Raw genomic sequence first — 27,515 nt, 5'->3', positions numbered from 1 at the left:
CTGTTTAAAATTTGATTTACGGTTTGAAATATAATAAATATATGGATTTAAAATCTACATTTCGGCATTTGTGGTTAGGCTGTTTGTTTTTTAATTTTTTTTTAATATCCTTTTTTTATTATTTAAATTCATTGATAAGTATTTTTAATTTTTTGTATATGTTTGAAAAAGTTGTAAAAATATTTTTTATGGTGCGGAAAAACCTGAAATTCTATTTTTTTAAACAAAGTCGACTTAAACAAACATTAACTTTATTTTGAGTATCAAAGTATAAAAAGGATATTTCGAAATTACTTTTTTACACTAAACCTTAATTGAATAAAAGTATTTATCATTTCTTTAAAAAAACTCATTACAATAATTTATTTATATCACACCTTAACCTTTTTTTAAAAACTTTTTTTTATCTACTTGATATTCTTTTCAATATTTTTTTTTATTTCTTTGGCATGGTGGCACAGGATTTGGTTTTGTTCTCAACAATTGCTGATTTTGTCCAACGATGTGTTCTAAAAATGTACACTCTCTCAACTCTTCTTTGAATTCTTCAAGTGTTTTTGTAAAGACTGGATATAATTGTGGCAGTACGCCATGATCCAAAGTGGGGAATAAATGATGCAATGCATGCTCGCCGAAATGAGTGAGAACCATGAATTGAGATCCCTTAATATCACCACGATCAATAACAGTATCCAATTGATAAAGACCCCAGTCACGATCCTTACGATTGGCATCGCCGTCATGATAAATAGTTGGTATATGATGGGCAGCATTAAGACCAATTAAACCAAATAGAAAACTACCTATACCAACAATACGAAACCATTGCAGTAAAATATTTGCTGGAGAAGCATTGGAGAAAATAAACATTAGAGCAGGCAAAGAGAATCCAATGATATCATGCCACAATAGTTCATTTTTTACAAAAACAGAACGTAAAAATCTGAAAGAACCACCAATTAAATTTAATTTCTTTATTATTGTCAATAACATTAATTTTCTAATTTACCTTTGTAAGAAGTGGAATGGATATATGGCAACATAAAAAATCGGTTGAATTATTACAGATAAAATACGCTTCACTTTGGAGGAAATATGTTCATTGGGAATCCAGCATAGGAAGGGCTCAAATAGCGACATTTCCAAGTCGTATAGAGAATTGGTATAGACGTGATGAGAGATCGCGTGTGATATACGCCATTCAGCAAAATTCATCAGTGTGAAATTGAATGTATACATCTGCCAATTATCCTTTTGATGGAAATAATTGTGGGCTGAAGTGCTGAGCCAACATAGAGATAGACCCGCAATTAGTTCAAATATAAAGCCAGCATTAAGTGCTGACAGTACGGAACACAACAATGTTGAGGTCAAAAGACTCAAATGGAATAACTGGAAACAAAGAAAAGTGTATTATAAGTCAATGTTTAATAAATTCCTGTACTTACGTTAGACTTTTTTACGGGACTATAATCTAAATCCTTAAGCGTTTCAGCGACACGATTTTTGAGCGTTTTATAAAAACCTTTCTCATGCATAGTGAATGTGTAATTTCTTGGCTTCAAAGCCTCACGTACTTTATATTTTTGCAGCAGCAGTGGAGAAATACCCTTAATGTGATGTGTTTCAAATGGTTCTGTAATATCGGTACCTTTGGTTTTTTCCAACCAAAATGAGCCTCCTGGATGCTTAGAAATGAAGGGCGTGAAATCGTACAAGGTATCGTAAATACGCCACAGTCCCTCAGCCTCATCATCAGTGTGTTTGCCCTCTAACCAGCTGAAACAGATTTGTAATAAACGACAATGTTATTATTAGATATTCAATTTGAAAATAATGTTAATGAGTTGAAATTAAAATTTAAAAATTCTTTATACTTGTGGAACTCTCTTAGATCTCAAATACAATACTTTCCAGAGTGCTCGAAAATTTCTTGTATAAATGTTAAACATCTATGAAAATATTGTTTTACACATAAGCAAAATAAACATTGTAATATTAGGTGGGTTCGCGTACTTTCCATTAAAAAATATCCAGTAACTTTATTTTAGAGAGTAAAAATATCTGAAAAATTGCCAAAAAAAAGTACGCGAACAACAATTTGTAAAAATAAGTTGTATTTTATTATAAATCAATTTAAAATGTTTGTTTTGTTTTATTTTACTTCTATTCTTTGCAAAACTTATAAATTGAATTAATTTTCAAATGTTTAGTTTTGTTTACATTTGCAACCATAGGAGGAGCCGCAGAACAAAAGGTACTTTTTCGCATCTTATCAAAAATTGGTTTTTTGGTATTTTTATAATATTTGGGTTGAAATCTTCTAGAAACAAACAAGTTAGCTAAATTTTTTAATTTTTATTTCTAAGTAAATGGGTTCTAAAAAAAGTTGTGCTTAATAAAACGTACAACACTAGTATAAAACGAAAAAAAAAATTATTTAATTTCAATGTGTAATTTGTTTATATTTTAGATCAGGATTAAAAACAATAATTTAAAATATTATCGTTAAAAAAAAACTCATAAAAAACATACTTTTTAATTTTGTTTTTAACAAAACGTACTTTTTTTTCTTTTTTTTAACAAAAGGTTCTTTTTCCGATTTAAAATGGTTTTATATCAAACATCCTTAACATTTAATGTGGTGACTTATGACAGTTAGATGTATCTATTGATAAGTAAGAAACTTGTTACCATTTCCAGGTTCATGCAGTTTTTATGGGGGCGAAATATATAAAACTCATTTTCCCAAAAATTTTAAATGTGCGAAAAAGTATCTTTTGTTTTGCGGATCCTCATATGTTTTAAACATATTTTTTATGTTGATATTTTATCATGATATAAAAATATCATGTTCTCTAGCTACGAACTGTCATTTTTAACACTCTCTTGCTCTCTCGTTACAAGTTTTTAAAAGTAAACGAACACAATCCCGTAACTTCCAGTGATAATTTGTACAAATTATTACAAATTATCAAGTTCGCGAACACAACTATTGTAAAAAAAATGTATGTTTGTTTGCAAAGAACTCATCCTAGTGGAAAATGTTCCTAACTCGAGTTAACTAGTTTTCTGAAACGACCATTGAAATAATTATATCAAATATTTAAATAGTGTTTAATGTTGATCTGGATTTAATAAATAAAACCTGTTTATTATATCTTTTTTTTGTTTGTAAATATTTATTTTCATTTCGTATTAGATATATATACAAGTAGCTTGTTTGTTAGCCATAAACGAATGTAAATTTGCATTGTCATTGTACAAAATCTATTAATATTTTAATTGTTTATCAATATATTTATTATTTTCCTATTGTACTCGTAAATAACTTAGATAGGGGGTAATATAATAATGTTTTTCGCAAAATAAGTACTTAATAATTTTATTATAAAACAAGTATGTATGAAAGATAAGTACGTAATACACATATACTATATCGTACCCTACACCAAGAATAAACCTATAAAAAGGTTTGTAATTTTTTTCGATGTTGTCGAGCATTATTTCGGAAGTGGGTTTATATCGGAGCAATGAATAATTATGGACCGATCGTCATAAAATAAGGTGCCATGATTTGTATATGGGGCATTTCAATTCAAGTGAACCAATTTTTGAAATCGTTGTCTTCCGATCGGGATGAAATTTGCACCAAGGTTAGTTTTAATGGACATGTAACTTATTACCTATTGTTCTTAGCAAAATGTGTCCCAAATAGTTTAGATAGCTCTTTCATCAATCTTTCGAAAAAAATCTTTAAAAATAAAAAAATTTTAATATTTTTTTTTCCGAAATCAAAAACTTTTTTCAAAAGTTAGATCACTTGACATGAAATGCCCCGTATACATATCTGAAACTTATTTGAGCTTAATTTTATTAAGATACTAATATTTGAAGAGTTTTAGGTTTGTTTAATTGATTTTCGAAAGTGGGCTTTACTGCACCAAATATTTATGGCCTATAAAGTCCTATTTCATGGGACATTTGAATGGGGGCTAGGTGTAATAAAGACCAAACAAAATAATTTTATGGAAACAACTTCAAAATTGCGACCTGTACTTTGCCCACAAGTTTACATCGTTAAATCGACTCAGAAAGTAATTATAAGTGATACAGTAACATACAATACAAATACATTTGAGATCAACTGTAATAAAAATTAATTTTAAAGTAAAATGTTTAACAACAGTGTTTAGTAAATAATTTTTATTAAATATTTTCATAAATTTTTAATTTAGTTTAACAAAATGTTCAAAAATGTTAAATTGGAGTTTTGAACAAGCGATTAAAATTTGTCGATACAGCTTTAGACACAAATTCATATCTTAAATGTAAAAAAGTTTCGTAAAAAATAATATTATGACTTGAATTTTTGAAACTAATTTTCGGTTTGTAGATAAATAATGTAGTATACTTTACATTACAATTAATTTTTCAATTAGTATTTGCGGTATAAAAATGCAGATTTTAGAGTAAACGCATCTCTAAACTTTAGAAGCCATGCGAAAAAAAATCTTGGAAGACTCTAACCGGTACTTATATATGTAGTTATATTATTATGTTTTACTTTTTATTAATATACTAGCTTGACTCGGTGCGTTTCGTTACCCGAGTGGTAGTAAAATAAAAAATGTGAAAGGATTTTATAAAAAAAATAAATGAATATAATTAATATCGGAATTTCTATGAGAAGTCAAAAGGAGGCAGTACAATTTTGTTCTTTGAGTTTTGCTAAAATGTTGTCATACTTAAAAATCAGAAGTGAAAAGGAGACAATATATTAAAAATTTTCGAGTTTTACCAGGAATTTTTGAAGTTTTTTATGCTTTACAAACCATCTCCGGAAAATTTCGAATCGAATAAAAAAACAGCCAAATCGCTCCAGACGTTCTCACATGATGCGATTACATACATGGACCATTTAATTTTTATATATATAGATAGAGAAGACTAGCATTTAACTGACTATTTTGTGTGGTTACTCACGCATGATTCTAGGTGTGGATTCTATATTTTAAGGATCATGTGTATCTAATTATATTGTTACGAAATTGTACTTGAATTAAAATATAACGATTTTAAGGGCTGATTTAAAAGTAGCATAATGCTTTCAAATAACAGTGCTGTAATAGCAAACTGTAACATATATGTGGGCATTATTAAATAAAAGCTTTCAGTTGATTTGATCGTAAGTTGGCAACGCTGTATTCGAATTCGAATATTCAGTTAAAGAACATTGTAGAAAGTACACCAGAGATGGCGTATGTATTAGTAAGATCTAGAATATTCGAATTTTGACAGTTAAAGAACAATCTAGAGTGCAGATGGCAGTGTTATAAATAGTGGCAGAGGTTGCAGTCGTGAGTCAGTTTATCAGAGACGCTTTTTGAATAAACATCAACTGAGTGCCTTAATGTGTATTTTTCAAGTGAATTCGTGTAAATTATAAATTGTGTCTGTATTTCTGCGAATTTATAAACGTGTATAAAAAACATTGAATGACTATTTAATTCTGCTGTTGTTGTACATTTTAAATAAATTAAGAGTTGTTACAATTTTTAAACTACTAAACGGCTTTTATTTGCAATCAAATGTATCCGGTTTATTTAAAGGAAATAAACCAACGTTTTGAAAGGGTTAAAACGTAACAATATGTTACTAAGTTCATTATTACAAACATAATATTCAAATAGTCTATTAGAATAAATAAAAAGGTCCCTGTTAATTTCATGTTTCTCGGTTTATTAGTTCAAAAAGTACCATTTCCCTTTGCGGATTGTCACTCATTTATATTAATGTTTCGATGTTAATTATTATAGAAGAACGAATATGAAGCATCATCTCCATTTTTTGGTGCAATTAGAGGAGAAATGCTTAAATTTTCAAGCATGAATTTTAAAATACTCCATTTTTTAACACGGGAAATTTTCCCGGAAACATTTTTTTCGACTTCCCGTGGCATTTTTTTTTGGGGGAAAGTTTCAGGAATATCTTTGTACGTTCTCTTCTAAAATCTACAATATTCACATTCGTTGTGATGACCAAATTAGTTTTTGATCCGTCTGTCTGTTGAAATCAATTTTCTGAAGACCCCAGATATCTTCGGGATCCAAATCTTCAATAATTCTGTCAGACATGCTTTCGAGAAGTTTCCTGTTTAAAATCAGAAAAATCGGTTCACAAATGGCTGAGATATGAGAAAAACACCAGGATAACTTCGATTTTTGACCTATATCTGGATTACTAAGTCATTAATATAGACAATATGGTTATCTAATGATAGATATTTTAAAGATCTTTGCAACGACGTATATAAGACCATAGTAAGTTGGACCTACAATGGGTCAAAATCGGAAAAAATATTTTTTTGAACGAATTTTTTTTCTTCACCAAAAAAAAAACAATTTAATAACAATAATTTTTTTTAAATAATTTATTTGGACTTTTTATATTACTATGAATTTCAATAAATAAATAAAATTTTATAAAAACAAATTTAAAATAACAATTCGAAAAAAAATTCTCCCTAAAGTATGCTGTACAAATTTACATATTTTATTTGCAAATAAATAGGAACAGTCTGGTGTGAGTTGGTTGGTGAAACTTGAAGAACTGACATTAGTAAATGCTACCGGGCGAAGCCGGGGCGATCAACTAGTTTATAATACAAATGGAAATTTAAAGAATTTTTAAGGAGCAATTAGAATTTGTTTACATACATACATTCCGATTTGAAAAAGTTCTGTTTCGAACCGAATTAGGCATGTTTTCAAGAATTGACATAGTTAAAATTGTTAAAACTTTTAATAAAACAATAGTCTTCATTGATTTCATACCGATGAAACATGACACTATTATAAAATATTAGAAAACTTTGAACCAATATTAGATTTCCAAAAATAGTTACTTTATAATACTTAATTTAAAAAACAGGCAAATGTCTATGAAGACTCCTAATATGCTTTTTGGTTTGAGTTAGTAATACAAAATTTTGGGAACGAATATATTGTTTTATTAAGTACTTTCCGGGAAGCATAAAAAGTACGTGAAATTTGTTTAAGAAAAAGTATGTGCTAAAATTTACCACACTGTTATTCTTGAATGGTGAATCTATCTAAATCATCGTACTAGAATTTGAAATAACACCAAGTGAGATAATTTTTGGGAACCAATTTTTAAAATTTTATCAAAATTGGCTCAACAATATGACCTAATAGCAGACCGTGTGAATCTCCCAATTGTAAAATGGGTAACATTAAAACGTTGTCCGATTTCGCTTAAATTTTAAGCATTTGGTATTTAGATGACATAGCAAAGTTTTTGAAATCGATAAAATTCAGACAAATTCAGCCTGTTTTAATACTATGTCCGCAAAATTACTGAAGTTTTAGTTACGGCTTTTTGCATTTATGGTAACAGTATACTTTCATATTGGTTTGTTCTTCTTATAGAAGTTTTTCATAGAACTCGTTATTAAAGATAGTTTCAACTAGTTAAGTTTTGAAAAAGCAATAAATTAATTACGATTTTGGAGGATAAAGTCTTTAAATTTTATTTAAACGACTTTATCATAACGAAACACTTTAAGATATTGCGATATATTTTAATTGTTTTTGATCATGTTCAATACACTGTGCAGCAATGACTTGAATAAAAAATTTTCAAAAAATTTGCGGAATATTTTTTGGGAATGAATTTTCGCACTTGAATTTTAATTAATACTTGTTTATACTCTCATTTAAAACAAATGTTCATATTCTAAAGTCAAACAATATTTTACATTTGGCAGTGATACTCTCTGTTTAATTTTATTAAGTTGGAGCACTAAAATTACAGAGGTACTATACGTTTGAAATTAATCCACCAGAATAAAAGCAAATATAAAATAATTTCCGTTACCTTTCAGTTGTTATAAATAGGTGTTTTCTATATGATGGAGTTGTCCTAGAAATATTCGACCTTTTCCAATCATCCGCAGCTTTATTCTCCGATTTTTGTTTATTAAACAGGGCCATTTTATTGTTTTTTCTTTTGAAAATTTTAAACAAATTCGACCACTTCATATGTTTGTATTCATGTATTATGTGACGTCGATGTTTTCTAAACTACAGCACTAAATATTATAAATTCATTAGCTGGAGAGGTCATTCATTCTTAATCTAAATTATTGTTTTATTTTTTCTTTTTTGTTTGTTGCCGGTTGGGAGTTCTTCGTCGTTCGGGCGTTCGACGTTTCTAGTTTGTTTACACGCGAAGTACTGATTGTTTTGCTCCAACGAAAAACCAGAGTTCTGGGGAGAATTAAACATTCGTCACATACGAGTGTGAGTATCTACAAAAAAACACACATAATTATTCATTTATTTCTTTTGATAAAGCTTCGTTTTATTAGGAGTCTCAAAAGATTAATAATGAATAAAGAAACAAATATCTACAATAAATATGTATTCGTATAAACAAAAAAACATTTAATAAATGTCTAATACACAGTCAGAGTCAAAATTTAGTATACAAAACACATTTTCATTTCATGAAGCTAAATATTTTAATTAGAGATAGAAATATTGTTACGTTTTAACCTTTTCGAAACGTTTGGTTTATTTCCTTTAAATAAACCGGATACTTTTGATTGCAAATAAAAGCCGTTTAGTAGTTTGAAAATTGTAACAACTCTTTATTTAAAATGTACAACAACAGAATTAAATAGTCACTCAATGTTTTTTTTTATACACGTTTATAAATTCTCAGAAATACAGATACTTTATAATGTATACAAATTCACTTGAAAAATACAGTACACTTTAAGGCACTCAGTTGATGTTTATTCAAATAGCGTCTCTGATAAACTCACTCACGACTGCAACCTCTGCCACTATTTATAACACTGCCATCTGCACTCTAGATTGTTCTTTAACTGTCAAAATTCGAATATTCTAGATCTTACTAATACATACGACATCTGTGGTGTACTTTCTACAATGTTCTTTAACTGAATATTCGAATTCGAATACAGCGTTGCCAACTTACGATCAAATCAACTGAAAGCTTTTATTTAATAATGCCCACAGATATGTTACAGTTTGCTATTACAGCACTGTTATTTGAAAGCATTATGCTACTTTTAAATCAGCCCTTAATCTCGTTATATTTGAATTCAAGTACAATTTCGTAACAATATATAAGTTTGAATAAACTTAAAATTAAATAAATTTTTTACGAAATCAATTTTGATTTTCAAAGTTTATTAAAATTATTAATGCTTAAACTCAAAATTTAATTTTAAGTTTATTCAAACTTATATATTTCTTTCTCTAATTAAAATATTTAGCTTCATAGATGAAAATGCGTGTTGTATACTAAATTTTGACTCTGACTGTACATTCGAACGTTTGAGTAAAAGTACTAACAGATAAAAAATCATTAATGGTTGTTGGCAATTAAGATGCTGCGAAGAAAATGTAAAATTTTTTTTAAATCAATTTCTTAAACTAATTTATAATTACCTTCTAGCAATACCCTACATTCCAGTTTAGGCATTATCCGTCTATTTATCTTTATATAAGTCCCACCTCCATCGTCAACAACACACTCCACGGGAGTGCTAATAGGTATTACGTCACGGGGTGGTCAGCTTTTGTAGCTGATCTAACTTTTCTTATTAGCTATGTGTCTGCTCCAATCGAAGTTGTTTTCGTTTTAAGTTATGAATCCTTTTATACGATCCAAATATTCCTCCGATGCCATCATGACATCTACAATATTCTCTGTTGTTATATCTATCTATGTTTTTTTTTATATGGGATGCGAAATCTTTATAGATATGAATCAGTATTCATTTATGTGAGAGAAACAGCTTGCCACCTACTACATAACTAGAGTGATCAAATATTCGACATATACGAAAAACCGGTTTTCAAATAATTCGAAAAAGCATAATTTTTAAAAACCGGTTTACGGTTTTTTCTATCAAAAACCGGTTCGAATAACCGGTTTTTAGCTTTTTTTTGTCACTTTATGAATTGAGGTATAAATTATACTTTTTTTTATTAAAACTAATTAAATCTTTTAAAAATTAATTAAACATAACTTAAATTTCTTAACATAACTTTAAATTTATTCCAAATTTTTGGCATACAAATTACACAGAATGTTAAATCCAAAGAAAGGATATATGAGGAGCCGCAGAACAAAAAGTACTTTTTCTATTTTTTTTTAAATTTTCAAAAAAGTACTTTTTGTTCTGCGGCTCCTCATATGTATATTAATATAATATTTATACATACTTTTATATAATACTAATAGTTAGTTGTATTTTTTAAAATAATATTTTAAGAAGAGAATACAATTGAAATGATTTGAGGCATAGATAACTCTCCTGTAAAAGTCCTTCTCTAAACTACGTAGAGCAGGAAACGTTATACGCAGATACATCACACACGTGCCAGAACTAGACGCAAAATTGTCGAATTAAATAAGATGAAAACGAGCCTTAAGAAATAATGACAATGATGCGCGAGTTGTTAATCAACCCAGACCTACTTTGCGATTCCGCCTTGGTCTTGATGTATAACTTGTTAATTCTTAAAAGTAATCGCATTACATTAAAATAAATCAAAAAAATTATTCGATTTTGTCGAATAATTCGAGACAAAAAACCCGGTTTGTCGAGTAACTCGAAAACCGTCCTTTTATAAAAACCGGAAAACTGAAAAAAATCCGGTTTTTCGAATAATTCGAAAACCGATTTGACCACTCTATACATATCTATCTAAATTGCAAATATCTCGTCACAATCTATATTTTATATGTTTTTAAACGTGCAATGCCTCATATTTAACTAAAATCATTGAAAAATGTATGATGGCTCTTTAGAGATCCTTTGACTGACAATGATTTTTGTATCTGGTTTTGATGAAAAACGAAATTCTAGAAAATATCTTTAAAATCTACGATTCATAAGCTTCTCATATTAGATAAAAAATTATAAAGTTATTAACCATAAATAACAGAAAATTTAAATTCAAAAACTCTGAATGTTAGAGTTAACGGAGACCTATACTAATAGATTCGTATTGAATTGCTCTTTCAGAATCTACTCCACAGTTAATAGTTATTTTTCAACGAAAATATAAAAGTTCGGTTGAAACTCTTAAAAAGAGAGTTTTAATTAGTCGTCATAAAATAAAACTCATTTGAGGAGTTTGATTTTTCCCGACAGAAAATAAAACTCATTTAAAGAGTTATATTTTTCTCGTCAGAAAATAAAACTCGTTTCGTTTATTTCTTCTTTTTTTCAGTATCTTTCTTTATTGAGTCTATCTTATTAATGTGTGTAGTAATTTATTTGTAAAAACAACAACAATTTAATAATAGGAATCAAACAACTTGTTTTTATTTTAATGACGATGTATTTCATTGAAATGCAAAATGCTTTAAAAATTGTAATGATCTGACCAGCGGCTTTAGGTGTCAATTTAAATAAAATAAGTTTTATCCATTTGATAGCGGACAGCAGTCGGATTTACCATCTCCGATTTTTATGAAATTTACCACATACATAATATATCCAATATGATCCTCATATCAATAACATTTTCAATGGAAACTCATTCCGATGTAAAAATATCGCGATTTGAAAATTTAAAAATTTGTTAGAATTGTCTAAAATTATATACACATAATTGCCCATAACTTTAAAACTACTCAAAGACCTGCATAATTTTTGACTACGTTTTAAATGCAAAGATATTGTCCATAAAATGGTGTGAATAAAATTGTTCGCGGTATTAAAAATTAATAAAGAACGCGGTATGAGGACACCTAAACTCCCTACTATATTCGTGCAAAAAATTTCGATGGTATGGATTCTCCCCGTTGAAAAATAATTTAGATGGATTTTTATTTATAAAGTTACAAAATAACTTTTTTTAACCGTTACGGTTCCTGGATTTAATAAAGCGAAATTAGAAATTTTGTAGAACTAAAAATTTTATATGGTTATGGAAAGTAAAGGTTCAAAGATCATTTTTTTTTAACGAAATTGTTGGTTGTATCTTTATCTATCAACTAAAATATTACCTATTGTTCTTAGCAAAATGTCTCCCAAATAGTTTAGATAGATCTTTCTACAATCTTTCCAAGAAAATTTAAAAAAATCTCTATCAAATCTAACTATTTCCAAAATAGGCCCTTTTTAAATTTGTTTTTCCTCAAAGGAAAGGAAAACAAATTCCATTCCTTTAAGAATCTTTTGGTCGCTTAGTGGGATGCGAGTGGGATATCTATTAAAATAAATGTTTTGTAACTCAAGATACATATAATAATTAAAAGAAGCTATATTTTTACTTGAAAAATTACATTCATATTTCATATGTTTTAGAACCCACATATGTATGCCGAAATGGCTATTTTTATACCCAATCCACTAAATCGTACTTGGGCCTAATCACTTGGTTATTTTTGTTTTTACTGATAGTGGACATCCAATATTACTAGACACAAGGAGGGCATTTGGGATTTGCACTCCCCCGTTTTCTAGAGCCATTTATTTTTTATTATGTCAAAACTGAACTGAAATTTTTTGTGAAGTTAAAAAAGCAACATTTAAGTCCCGGTCCACACTGTGAAACATTTGCTGCAAAACATTTGAGTTTGTTGATGAAAGGGGAAAGAGGAATGAAAAAGGGAACTTTGTTTCATGTACATGAAGTTTTTGTTGAGTATGTCATCCACATTTATTCGTTCGTATTCGTACTGTACAGAAATGTCAAAAACTGAAAAGCAAAAACTTCACTGTGTGGACACAAATGCAGTTTCAAAAGAGAATTTAAAAATGTTTTGCAGCAAATGTTTCACTGTGTGGACCGGGACTAACAGGTATTCCAAAGCGATTGCGAAAAAAAATTCGCTCCCCCCTAATATATATATTCTTTCATTTGTGGTAAATAAGGAAAAATGTTGAGCCAATCGGTTAACCAATTATCATAATAACATAATTATATCCCTTATAAATTGTTAAATTGCATACGTTATACCTACGATCGGTAATTTAGTCAATTATTAATTGTTAAATTAAATAACCTTTTGTATACATTTGAAATAAATTATAACAAACTAATATAAACACGTTGTCCGATTCACATAATCACCGCTTAGCTCGAATAACAAAGACTAAATATGGATTTTATAGATTTTTTAACAGTATAATTTCTGCAGTTATTGTTTTTATTTGGAGGGTATTTAAGATAAGGTACAGTCGAATATATCACTCTAACTTGTTTTGTAATCAAACAAGGATTTGATAGAATATAATTTATTTATTTTTTCTTTTTCTTACCTATAAGTCAAGTTCAATGTTGTTTTCAAATTTTATTTATTGTAATGATTACTACAAAACAAGAACTAAATGCTGTCTGTACTTTCTTAACATTATTTTAATTGCATTTAATACTAGTAAACTAAAAGTTCGGTTTAACGAAACGCACTTAAATGAAAATCAGATATAATGTACAGCCACGTTTCTAACATTAACCACACACGTTATATAACGAATGTTTAAAAGGTTTATGTCAGATATGACGAATGTTGAGAAAAACAAGTAAGAGAGCTATATTCGGCTGTGCGGAATCTTATATACGCTTCACCAAATTATACTTAAAAAAACCAATTTTAAATATATTTAGTTAAACAAAATTAATTTTTTTGTCCAGTTATTTTTTTAATTTTTTTTGTTATTTAAATTTTTTTTTTTAATTTTAAAAACAAATTTTTTTTGGTGAAAAAAATAATTTGGTTTAAAAAATATTTTTTCGATTTTGACCCATTGTAGGTCCAACTTACTATGGTCTTATATACGTCGTTGCAAAGGTCTTTGAAATATCTATCATTAGATATCCATATTGTCTATATTAATGACTTAGTAATGCAGATATAGGGCAAAAATCGAGGTTGTCCTGGTTTTTTCCTCATATCTCAGCCATTGGTGGATCGATTTTGCTGATTTAAAAGATGGGGTATATTGATATTGTCATTCCGTTTGTAACATATCCAAATATTAGTCGCAGACTCACGATCTAGCTATGTCCGTCCGTCTGTCTGTTCAAAACACGATAACGTCCAAACGAAAATATCTAGATAAATATTCCACAATTACTCTCTGTTGACAAGGTTTGTTTTGTATTGAAAATGGGCAATATCGGTCCATGATTTTACCCCGCCTCCATACAACTGTTCTCCCGGAATACAGTCATAAATATGTTCATTATGCGGCAATCCTGATCAAATTTGCCGCAAACTATATAGTTCTAAGTACTCTAAAATTATACTGTAAAGTATGGTGAAAATCGGGCAACATTTATACGTAATCCCCATACAAGGTCCCCACCAGAAAATTGCTTGAACATTCATAATTGTCTTATAATACTTAATATCGTTCTGAAATTGGACACAAACAAGTTTTGTATAAATCTAAATTCTTCTACCAAATTTCTTGAGGATCGGTCCATAATTACCCCATTCCATCATATAACCTTTATATCAGAAAAATATTTATAATATGCTATTAAGAAATAACTAAAAAGCCTAGTAAAACAACAAGTAAGAAATGTGCAAAAACGTTTTTCTCACATATAAGGAATAAGGCCTTATTTTTGCTCACATATAAGGAATAGGGCCTTATATGTGAGCTATGACTAATTATGGACCGATCATCTTAAAATTAGGTGACATGAATTTCATATATATAAAACGTATTACACCCACTCTCGTGGTGTAGGATATACCAAATTGTTTACTTAATTAACATAATGTATCTTAACCACATTACCTTAAACAGGTACAACTGTTGCAATAATGACAGCGTAAAAATTTCAAATGACATAATCAATCGGTATCTTGTAAATACGTAAATAAAATCAAAAAGAGAGTATAGTCGGTCCAGCCCGACCATGTAGTACCCAACACTGAGTATATGACAAATAATTTTTCTTTTAAAATTTCAATAATTTTCTCGTGCGTGATTTTCGGAAGTGGGACTTATATGGAAACTATAATCAATTATGGACCGATCGTCATGAAATTAGGTCGCGTGATTTCTTTCCTTATGAAACTTTAATTTTTGTTAAATTTTATTTGGATTCCAAAATTTTTTCCAAAATGATAACACAAAATGAGATTTGCTATTGAGAATCTCACAATTCCGAAAAAAACTTTTCGAATATCCCAAAGATGATATTTTTTGCTATATTGGCGGTACAAAGGTTGGGGATATTAATTCCTTTGTGTAGTATTTAAGAACCTGCGATGAGAGAATATTTCGCATATAGTTGAAATGTTTAAGTGCTGAAATATCGTCCCATATAAAATGCCATTTTACATCAAAAATCTCTTGTGACATTGTCAATAAGACATACTTTCAAATGGATTTAAAAAATATGTACTTCTATTTTATCTTCTAGCATTAGCAACCTCATCCATACAGATCCCTTGGGGGTCTCGGAACCTCTTTTGAGAAAAATTGTGCTACGACTTTTGAAATTTTAAATTAGCTGATAAAAAAAAATTAGCGGAATATTTTAAATAAAACCATACTGATAACCGGACTTTAGCCGATAACCAAAATTTTAAGTGAAATTACCAATAACCAAAACGATTTATAGTTGATGTTTTAAAACGACATCTGTCTGTCTTGTTTATAATTGTTTCCCCCTAATAAAGATGTAAGTGATTACTTAATATAACATAATCTATTTTTATTACACTCATATAACAAGTGATTCTAAATGTTTCCGATCACATTTACGATTGATAAGAATTATAAAAATGTAAATAAAAATTTATATAAAACTAATACTATATACATATTCGCGTGAAATTTAATAAACAAAGTGTCAGTTGTAAAATGATAAATGAATAACTTAAGTACATTCGAACACCAGTATAGCGAATTGTGTAAAAAAATTAAATGAACATAATTAATACCGGAATACTTTTGGTACTGAAAGAATACAAAATATCATGAGATTTTAAAAAATTCTTAAGACGTTCGCTCTGCTATTATTGCGTATGTTTTTACAGTGGGCAAGTTTCGATCCAGCCTATTTTAATCCAAACTACTTACAATGATAGGAAATAAATTTATAAAAAGTCAGAAGACTCTAGCTATCGACCATTTTCTGAAAAGAGCATATCGCTTAAAATTTGCGTTTTCGATTTGAAATCGCCAAACAGGTCTTCTGACCAACGAAAACGCTAGAAATTTGGCTTTTTCAAATCTCTAGTGTAACCGAAGCAAATCGCGTGGTTTTCAGAACATGTTGAAATGCGTTTTTTAAACCGTAAGCGATTTGAAAACACTGCGTTTTCCAGGGCGTATAACAGCTCTTTAGATATTCGAAAACAACTATTTACTTTCTATGTCTGATTACGCCCAATTTACAATACGTAAAATGGTAACAAAATAACACAAGAAAATTATTGACAATCACTCTATTATAGATCTCAAAATATCCATTAATAACAATTAACTGAATGGGGAACCTGTTCCGACAAAGCAATTTTCCTCCAAACTATGTAAAATGATAAAAGAGCTATTCGGACAAAGTTTAAAGAATATCGTAATTACAGTTCTCAAGATATTTAGAAATAACCCTCTTTTCCGATCCTTCCCATTTTAGGCTAAACTTTATGCCATCAGTTTGAAGAAATTCATAATTATAGCTCTAAATTAACTACTTATGTACTTGGTATGGGATGTGCCATGTCCATTTAACCAATTCCGCCCATTTTCACAATGCACAGTGGGGCAGAATCAAATTTTTTTGGAAATAAATCTGGCATTTCTAAACGGCTCATCCGATCGGGACAAAATTGACATGGGTGTAGCTAAGAAAATTTATAAAAAAATTTTAGTATGAAAAAGTGCAATATTTTTGATGGACGGAGTTTCAAAGTGGCATATTTTTGAATCTAATTGAGATATTGACTTGAATTTTTTTTGTAAGAAAAAAAATTAACATATGAAAAAATAAGTTTGGAATAAATGTAGATCTAATTGTTCCTAATATTTCCAATCCTATTAAAATTTGGATAAAAATTTTAGTTTTAGAAACTCAATAAATATATGTAATATGTAATAAAAATCGTTATTTATTAACAAAACTCAATGAAATTTGCAACGTTTTTTAAAATTGTCATTCTAATTAACAAAATGTAAAAAAACTTTTCAAAAGGTCAAAGGGAATACCGCAATTTCTAAAAATTGGAGCGAAAATCCCAAAAATTGTATTTCTTACAATTTTGCCCATTGGATCCAAATTTTTTTCCGGGCTGGGAAAATGCTTTGGGGATAAATAGGGAAAATATCAAGGTTTCCAAAGCTGCTTCCCGTTTATTGAGCCCAGCTTTGGGATTTTAGAACATTTAGAAAATTTCAACAAGTTGAAATATTAATAAAAAATAGACTACATTCCGAAGGGTGTAGGGGCGACATACTCGAAAAATAGGACATGTTTTTTATACCAAAATGTTCTTCGTAAAGATACCTTATATTAAATATAAAATTGTTATTGTTCTTAAAGAAAGTTTATTTTAAATAAAAAAAGAGTTAAGTCACCTTTTCGCCCAAAAAACAGCAAAAATCTAATATTTTTTGAATATTTAAATTGAAAATCGTTTATTTTTGGATGCATTATTGATATTGAAATCTTTTGTATGTTATTCGTAATTTAGTTGTCTAACTAAAAAAAAATATGAGTCCATTATATATTTAAAAAAGGGGACCAAGGTATGGCAAAATTTTAAAATATAAATTTTGAAATGCCTATAACACGAAAATTATAAGAGATAAATAGCACAAGCAAGCATGTTTTTTTAAGACCTAGCCGAGAGCTTTCCAAAAATATAACAAACAAATTGCACGTGTTTATAAATTTTACATGTCGAAGGTACCCTACTTTGAGTCCCCATAGCGCCGCCCTGGATCATTTGTAGGGCCCATTTTAATAACTTAAGCTCGAACACTCCTTGGCTACACTCACGTCAAATTTTATCTCGATTGAACCAGCCGTTTAGAAATGCCAGATTTATTTCCAAAACAATTTTGATTCTGCCCCACTGTGCAATGTACAGAAGTAAATTCAGCGAAGTTTGGCGGCTTTTTCAGTTATAGTTTAAAAGATATTCCGTAATTACTATTTACTTTGTATGAAAAGTGCCATGTTCACTTGAATTTCAAAATAAAAAGCAGCCTATTGTTCCTTCCAGATATAGAGAAACATGCAGTATAAATTTCAAGAGGTTCGGTCCAGTGGATTAGGCTCCTATAAGTCACAAACAAACAAACAAATAAGTAAATAGACATACATTTATTTTAATATATTTATAAAGATTTTATAAAGAATATTTCTAAATTAAATACCAGAAAGATTTATAATAATAAAATCAAGTTTTCCCAACAGTTTTCGAACATTTTTCATTGAACTATTTATCAGAAATTGGAACTAGTTTTAATTATGTAAGTATTTCGTAATTGAATCAATCACTTCTGATTTCAATACATGCATTTCTAATATTTTTATATAGAACAATTTCTGTAATTGTTTTAATTAAAATACCAACTAAATTTATGGACTCTAATATTTAAATAAAAATAAAAAATCCATTAAAAAAAGAAATTCTTATAACATAAGCAGCTAAAACTTCAATTGAAAAGTAATGAGTTAAAAATATAATATAAATTTCGTAAATCAGCTCATAAACAAGTACTTATGATCAGACTATATGCCAGCCATTACTAAACTACTTATGTATATGTAATGCAGGTGGTATGATGTAGTCATTGAAAAGTAAGCTGTTCAGTAATTGCAAGTCATTACCAAGTTTTTTCTGGGTACATAACGATAAAAAACATTGTTCGTTTTAACAGTATTTCACTGCACATCTAGCAAATAATTACGTATTTATTTTCCTAACAAGATCAACAGACATATTTGCAAAGATTTTACCGAAGCAATGCAAAACTCAAATACATATTAAGTATTAACATTTGTTAATTAATACAGATAACGAATACAGATTTGGAAAATTGTGAGATTGACAGACAATTAGAAATAAATATCAAAACAAAATTATGATTATAAATTAGTTTAAGTTCATATTTCGTTGATTAAAGTACTTTTAATAGTACTACGCTAGACGTAATTAGCCAAGTGAAGTGAAATTTAAAAAAAAAATATATTTTATTAAATCAAATCCTGGTTGAGTGAACAAAAAAAAAATAAAACATAGTACAACAAACAAATATTAAAATTAAAATGGTGATTGAAGAATGGAAGAAATGTAGCATTGCTACAAAATTTCCTACATATAGAAATTCAAGTTTAGTGACTACTAAAAGGTAAAAAAAGATCCCTGCAAATCTCAAGGATATATTTTGAAGCAGTAAACAAAAACATTAACACATTATTTTACAGTTGGTTGGACGGAAAACGCCAGGATGATGAGGCCGAAGGTCTTTGGCGTATTTATGATTCCTTGTATGATTTTACTGACTTTATTGATAAACATCCGGGTGGTACATTTTGGATACGAGAAACGAAAGGACTTGACATAACCGAAGCATTCGAAGCGCATCACTTGACAACGACACCTGCTAAAATGATCGAAAAGTATAAAGTACGCGAGGCCTCGAAACCTAGAATATACACTCTGACATTGCATGAAGATGGTTTCTATAAGACGCTGAAGAAAAGAGTTGCACAGAAATTGAAAACAATTGACAACAAACCAAAAAAAACATCAGATGTATGTTACTCTTATATTTTTTTACATTCAAAATATTAAACAGTGTGTAGTGAGTCAGCTTTGACGTTTGACCTTAACAATTTTATTCCTTTTTATAGTCGTATTTCAAATGTAATTGGTTTAAAAAAAACTATGTATATGTGTATATTAGGGTGGCATTTTATTTGGACTGTGTCATTTTTCAATATTCCCAAAATTGTTCTCCATCAAATGATGAAAATTTTAAAAAAATCCGATAAGGTTTGCACTTTCTAGTTGGATTTTCAAGTTTTGGGTCAATCAATAAAATCCGACTATTCGATAATGGTTTTTCTTATGAACTTTTGTAGGGAGAAAAATAAATTTCAGGTGGAGAACATTTTCAAAAGCGTAACTGAATATTAAATTTTATTAAATATCAAATCAAATATTAAAATGGGCCCTACAAATGCTCCAAGGGCGACGCTATGGGAGTGCCATTTTTATGTTTCCCATACGATTTCAGAGATTTTTATATTTTTAGGAAGCACTCGGCTAGGTCTTGAAAAAACCTTGCTTACGTGTGCTAAGGACTGAGATCGAAAAATTCTTAACACACATTTTTCATTAAAACGTTTAACCCAAGTATTATTTGATTTTTTTTTTGATCAAGTTACCCTTGTAAAGCATGTCAGTTATTATGTTTAATGTCAATTATGTTCATTTGTTGTTAATCTGATTAAAATGAGTGACCAGAAAAAAATGCGTACTAAAGTTATTAAATATTTTCAACAAAATCCAACTTGGTCCTACAAACAGTTTCCAATGTTATTAAACATTATCGCGAGAACTTGTCCGTTGATAGAAAACCTGATTCCGGTAGAAGGAATGGTCCATATGATATTTCTAAAGCCAATAAATTAGAAAGCATTTTCAAAAGAGCTCCCAACACATCCGGTAAGAAAGCAGCAAAATTAGGTCAGTATTCGGACTATTTGGTACGAAAAGTTAAAGCCAATGCAGGTTTAAAAGCATACAAGGCTAAAAAAGTTCCTGACAGCTACTCTGCTAAAAATTTAGATGCCAAATACAGAGCACGGTAATTCAAGTCAAATTTTATACAAAAAATATATCTGCTGCATAATGGATGACGAAATGTACGTTGTTGTTTTTTGGTCGAAGAGGCGACTTAACTCTTTTTTTTATTAAAAAATAACTTTCTTTACCCTGCAGCCACACGATCAAGTTTTTCTTGATATTCTTTTACATATACTGGTTGTCAAAATTTACGAAAATTTAAAGCTGTGACGTAGGCTGCATGCAACTTGAAAACAATTTAAGTACAAATTGTCCAAAAAAATCTGTTTTCTTGATTGAAAATTGAAACACTAACTTGATTGAGAAATTGAATGCAAATTCGTTTCATTTTTCATAAGTGTGAGTGTATTAGTAAAAAAGTGTGAGTGTATTAAAACTTGAAAGGCAAAACTTGATCGTGTAACCCCCAAGTTAAGAACATATGACAATTTTATGTTTATCTGTAAGGTATCTTTACGGAGAACATTTTGGTATAAAAAACATGTCCTATTTTTCAAACATGTTCTCCATACGCCCTTCGGAATTTGACCTACTTTTTATCAAAATTTCAACTTTGGACCACATGTTCTAAAATCCCAAAGCTGGTATCAGAAAACAGAATGCAGCTTTGGAAACCTTGATGTGTTCGTTATTTATCCCCAAAGTAGTTTCCCAGCTCCGAAAGAAATGTGGACCTTATAAGCAAAATTGTAAAAAGACAATATCTCAATTAGATTCACAAATATGCCACTTTAAAACTACGTCCTTCAAAAATATTGCACTTTTTCATATTTTAATGTGACTTAAGGTAGGGTCACACATGACAAATAATTACGTCCACGTAAAATGTTATACCGATCGGACCAGCCCTATAGAAATGCCAGATTTATTTCCAAAAAAATGTTAATTCTGCCCCACTGTGCATCCGTACTAAGCTTAAAGACTTTTACAATTATTGTTCTAAAATTATTCGAAAATAACTAATACAACACGGCACATTTTCTGCCAACTACGTACCATCGAAATAAAATCTTCAAAGTGTTACGGATTTCTCTAATAAAGTTCACCAGATATTTGATAACATCTACGTGCAGAGAAAAAATATAGTTGTTCATGTTTACTGTAACCATTTCAACATTGTTACAAGATTTTTAACAATAGTTACAGTAACTATTTACATGATTGTGATAACCATTATATGGTTAATTTACGATTCACATGATTGTATCAACCATATATATGGTTACAGCAAACAAGTATATGTTTGTGACAACCATTTATATGATGAAGGACTTACCATATCATGTTGCTCTCGGCTTATGGATATCATAATCTGAGAACAACATATTATAATAAAATTATTCATCATAAATATGGTTGTCACAAACATATATTTGTTTACTGTAACCATATATATGGTTGATACAATCATGTGAATCGTAAATTATCCATATTATGGTTACCAAAATCATGTAAATAGTTACTGCAACTATAATATTGTTAAAAAACTTGTAAAAATGTTGAAATTACTATAATCTAATTCCGCCCATTTTCCGCAAAACATGAAATTATTAACACATTTATTTTTTTCTCTATTCACAGGCCATCCATTTAGGTTTACTCTTAAGTACTTTTATTTTCACCATGGCCAGTGCTAAATTCGACAGTTTGCTATGCATGGCATTGGCCGGTGCAGCTCTAGTGTGGACCACTGTTTCATCTCACAACTACTTTCATAAACGAGACAATTGGCAAATGTACGCCTTCAATTTGAGTATGTTGAATTTTACATCGTGGCGTATATCGCACGCTTTGTCGCATCATATCTATCCAAATTCCTATATCGACCTGGAACTATCAATGTTTGAACCGTTGTTGTGTTGGGTTCCGAATCCATACATAAAAAGTAAAATGATGCGCTATGTGTCCTGGGTAACTGAGCCGATATCATATGCGATCGCATTTTCCCTTCAAATGCTAACCAGGTAACTAAAAATAACTAAATCAATTCTTCGACTTGACTAATTCAATTTGTTTCCGTTTTCAGAATCTTTTACTCTCTGAGTAAAAGTAATTGCATGTACTGGCACGATGTGATCTGTCTTTCTCTGCCCTTATCAATGTATTTATGTTCGAGTTGCTCCATTTTCTGGTGTTTGCGTCAATGGATCTATATTACAGGGCTGGCAAGCTTTGCATTTTGTGTAATTGGCTTGAATGCGGCTCATCATGATCCGGAAATCTATCATGAAGGTGACACCAATCGGGAAGATCGTGATTGGGGTCTCTATCAAGTCGACACTATAATCGATCGTGGTGATATTAAAGGCTCTCAGTTCTTAGTTTTAACACACTTTGGTGATCATGCACTGCATCATTTATTCCCCACATTAGATCACGGCATTTTGCCTCAATTGTATCCCATTCTCTACGAGACTTTGGAAGAATTTAAAGGCGAATTAAGAGAATGTACTCATTTGGAACATATAATTGGTCAACACAAGCAATTGCTAAGAACTGAAACTAATCCAAAGGCACCCGGTTCCAAATAAATGTAAATAAATAACACATTTTGTTTGATTATATGATAATTTACTTAAGTTAACGAATATAATAAGGCGTTAAAAAAGGAAACGCGTTAAAGTACGGTTTTTACACTCAATAACAATGTTTTTATATTAAATACTATGAAATTGGACAATTAGTGCGTAAATAAATGGGATTATTCTTCTCCGAAGACATTTAATTCACTAATAGTTTCATTATGAGTATTTGTTTCAGGAAAATTTTGTAAGTAAATTCAACGACGTCAGCAGTTCCGTACACAGTGGATTCAAATATGTCTAAAGTTGCGTAATTTTAATATATAAATTTTTATTTTGTATTGATAAATAACACAGGTCAACTGCAAAAAAAGGGTTCACTAACCACTATATAGATTTGATGCATCATGGTTACCTAAGTACAAAAATGGTAAAATTTTTGAATTTTATGGATAAATTTTTTTTTCTAAAATTGAGAATTTTTTAGATGCTTCTTATTAAAGTAAACTCAGAATAGTTAAAATTTACTTCAATCTGTTTATATATTACGTTTTAATCGGTTCAGTAGTTTCGGAGTTATAATAACAAATTGAAGCAATAAATATATTTTTACGTGAAAATAGCAAATTTTTGTGTTTTAAAAAACTCATGAAAAATCGAAAACGGCAGAAATTGTTCAGGTTTATTACTTTTTCGCAAAGACGCCTATAATAGCAACAAAATGAGATATCGATGATAAAATCGGTTGATTCTTTTCGAATTTATTCACAATTAAGTGAATTCGCTCATTTTCATAAAATTTAACTTTTATGTTTGATATACATAAAATTCTGTAGTTAATGTTCTTCTTTCGATTGATTGAATTTTAAAAACATTTTCTCCATGCTATGTACAAATTTTCACATATAGAGTAAGTTCGGGTAATGTGGTATACCTATTTTATATTTTACTATAAGTTTTAGAATCTTAATTCGTTTGGAACAGTTCTCAGCTACTACGAGTGATAGGTTTATATCCATGAAAGTAAAAAAGTCTTTTAAGTTCAAGTTTCAGAGAAATTTGGGAAAAAGAGAAAAAACCCATAAACAAGCCATTGAAAAAATTGGCGGGTAATGTGGTATACCATGTTCATTTTTGGATTTTGAGGCCTTTGTAATTAAAAATATATGAATATTTCTATTTGTTAAAAACCGGAATGATAAAATCAATATACTCCCCATCTTTTTTGATGGTGTGTAAAAAAATAAGAGAAATTCTCACAATATTTATTATATAAAGTATGACTTCTTCACAGCAAAATATTTGTGTTAAGAAGTGTTGCTAATTTCATTGACTTTTTCCTTTCCTGTGAGGAAATTAAAAAATTAAACTAAAAGCCAGTAAATGTTTTTCGAATAGATTGTCTTATAATTTTATCAGAATTTTGAAAGGAGTATAAAGGGTTTCTAATTAATCGGTATTATCACACTCGAAGTTTTAAATTGGCATAAGGTCAAAAAATTCAATTGTTTAATTAAAAAAGTTAAGAATTTCGACTATGTTAAATCTGTAAAACGTAGGTCTCGAAGGAGATATTTTTCAGATGATATTTTTATTATTTTCTCTATATGTGAATATCCTTAAAAGTTGTAATGTTAAACACCTTAGTAATTCCTTTTAATTTGAATCATTCTTAATGATCGAATTTTTCAACTCTGGCTTGAGTTGAGAGAAAAATTATGTTATTTCATCCGTAATAATCCATCTTTATCCATTTATTATGTGCTGCCGGTTTGCGCTTTTAGAACCTTGATTCTACATCAGAAGAGCCAAGGTTGAAATTTACCTCAATCGTCTAAGTGGCGAAGAGTGACTGTAGGATTGACTTTCAGTCACGGCCTTCTTAGGTTTGAGAATCAGAATATGTCTACCCTTTGCCAATATATAATCAGGCTCAACGACTCTCCTTTTCGCCTTGTCTCCCTAAGGGTGCTCAATAGAAAGTCGGGAAAAAGCACGCCAGCACCGATCAGGGTCGGTAATGGTGGTATCTCCAAACTTATCAGCGACCCTGTCATCCTTCTGCATCGTGTTAGAGAGTTACTGAACTGTAGGCCACAACTTGCCAACCACTGAACTCAAGTTCCAGTTCTCCAAGTGTGTCGTCAAGTCCCGCTGCTTCTGCGGCCGCACTGTCGATAATCGAATAGGTGAAATGAAGCGAGTGGCTGCCGATGATGGCATTGATGCTTATTGAATAGGCGATCGGTTATTATATGAAGTCGTACCAGCCGATGAAATCGTTGAGTCGGTCCAGCCAAACGGTCTGATCCTATATAAACTACTTCTCGGCAGGTTGTGTAGTTAATCAAACTGATGGTGCGCATTAAAGTCACATAAGACCAGACGCGTATCGCCGTCTAATAATGTTTAGACGATAGCCTGTAGCCTAATTCCGTTTCCGGCGATCTGACCGCAATACTTCATGCTTCTAGGTACTGATTTCTAGCATCAAGATTAAATCTTGTGGATGATAAATGCTTTGCCTTCATCGTAGCCTTTGGTGTGGTCTTTTCGGAGAACATTGTATCCGTCAGTTTTGTCTCCTGGACCGCATCGACCATGTTGGACCTCAGCGACGATGTTGTTTTGCTGCATGAATAAAGGTTATCTCTGTTATTTTGTTCTGGAGGCGATTACAAAGCAACTGTAGTATGGATATCGTGGTTTCCGGAAAGCAATCGATTATGTTGCCGTAGATGGGATGGGGAGGGTGATGTTGTGGTATATGTTGTTGACGATAATGATGTCGATAAGTTTTGTTGTTAGCAGCATGGTAAAACAAACGGTGTTGTTCCTTTGAATATTTTTGCTGAGTTTGGCATTCATTGGGCGAGTAGCTCGGGTCATTCCGGTACGTTCAAATTCATCGCTTAATGTATCTATGATGATGTTAGGATATTGAATAACCCTTTCAATTAATATTGTATGAGGGAAAACTTGACATATGGTAACACTGCTCAGAGTGCTCAATAGAAAGTCGGCGAAACGCACGCGAACACCTATCAGGGTCGGAAATGGTGGTATCTGCAAACTTAACCGCGACCCTGCCATCCTTCTTCATCGTGTTGGAGAGATACTAAATTGTTGCAGTTCTCCAAGTGTGTCGTCGGGGATGGTATTTCGGATCTCATCCGATAATCAAACAGTGTGGAAGCTCAATGAATCGTGAATGATCGGTGAATTCTATGAAGTCGTGCCAGACGATGAAATCGTTGAGTCGGTCCAGATAAACGGTCTGATCTTAGATTAACTACTTCTACCAGGTTGTTTAGTTAATCAAACTGATGGTGCGCATTAGAGTCCCGTAGGACCAAACGCGTTTGAGACGGTAGCCTATAGACTAATTCCGTTTCCAGCGATCTGACCGCAATACCTCATGTTTCTAGGTATTGATTTCTAGCATCAAGATTAAGAGCTCTCTAATGCATGATCTTGTGGATGATAAATGCTTTGCCTCCACCGTTGCCTTTGGTGTGGTCTTTTCGGAGAACATTGTACCCGTCAGTTTTGTTTTGGAGGCGATTACAGTGTAATTATAGTATGGATATCACCCTGGTCTCCGGAACACAATCGATGGTGGTATTTGTTGCTGTTGATGCGATGGGGAGGGTGGCGTTGTGGTATAAGATGTTGACGATGATGATGTCGATAAGTTTTGTTGTTAGCAACATGGAAAGACAAACAATGTTGCTCCTTTGTTGAACATTTTTGCTGGGTTTGGCATTCCATACGAATTCATCGCTTCATATATGTATGATGACGTTAGGATATTGAATAACCCTTTCAATTAATATTGTATGAGTTGTCGCAATGAGGAAGATGAGTCAGTGCAGCTCAAGTTTTGCTATTGTTCTATCCGAGAGTACATCCTTGATTAAGGTCTTTCATGTACTATCTGGCGGATGATAGGTGTAGACGTGAGTTTTTTTCTTCGTGCCAAGGATTGTTTATTGATAAATAGGAAACCACAAAAAGCACCGAAGGGAGAAGGTTGATGGGAGCAACATTGTTAAGAGTTGATTACATCCCATTCTATTATCACATGTATTTTGGAACCACCTTTATTTTTGAGGAAGGAATAAGCTTCGTTCGTCA

At 30.4% G+C, this 27,515-nt stretch overlaps 2 protein-coding genes across 2 annotated transcripts; one reads left to right on the top strand and one right to left on the bottom strand.

The window, feature by feature from the left end:
* Positions 1-67: 67 nt before the first annotated feature.
* LOC135950288 (cytochrome b5-related protein) lies at positions 68-8,269 on the bottom strand. The gene is made up of 4 exons (XM_065499835.1): positions 7,900-8,269; positions 1,449-1,779; positions 1,010-1,392; positions 68-943 (listed from the first exon to the last, which is right to left on the bottom strand). The coding sequence occupies exons 1-4, from the start codon at positions 8,061-8,063 to the stop codon at positions 424-426; spliced, it is 1,398 nt and encodes a 465-aa protein (XP_065355907.1). The 5' UTR covers positions 8,064-8,269; the 3' UTR covers positions 68-423.
* Positions 8,270-19,137: 10,868 nt separating this feature from the next.
* LOC135952172 (cytochrome b5-related protein) lies at positions 19,138-23,581 on the top strand. The gene is made up of 4 exons (XM_065502009.1): positions 19,138-19,393; positions 19,470-19,800; positions 22,438-22,820; positions 22,883-23,581. The coding sequence occupies exons 1-4, from the start codon at positions 19,311-19,313 to the stop codon at positions 23,385-23,387; spliced, it is 1,302 nt and encodes a 433-aa protein (XP_065358081.1). The 5' UTR covers positions 19,138-19,310; the 3' UTR covers positions 23,388-23,581.
* Positions 23,582-27,515: the final 3,934 nt, after the last annotated feature.

The sequence above is a fragment of the Calliphora vicina genome, chromosome 2, assembly GCF_958450345.1.
Source record: "Calliphora vicina chromosome 2, idCalVici1.1, whole genome shotgun sequence".
Taxonomy (NCBI): Eukaryota; Metazoa; Arthropoda; class Insecta; order Diptera; family Calliphoridae; genus Calliphora; species Calliphora vicina.
This window is presented reverse-complemented; position numbering and strand designations above follow the sequence as displayed.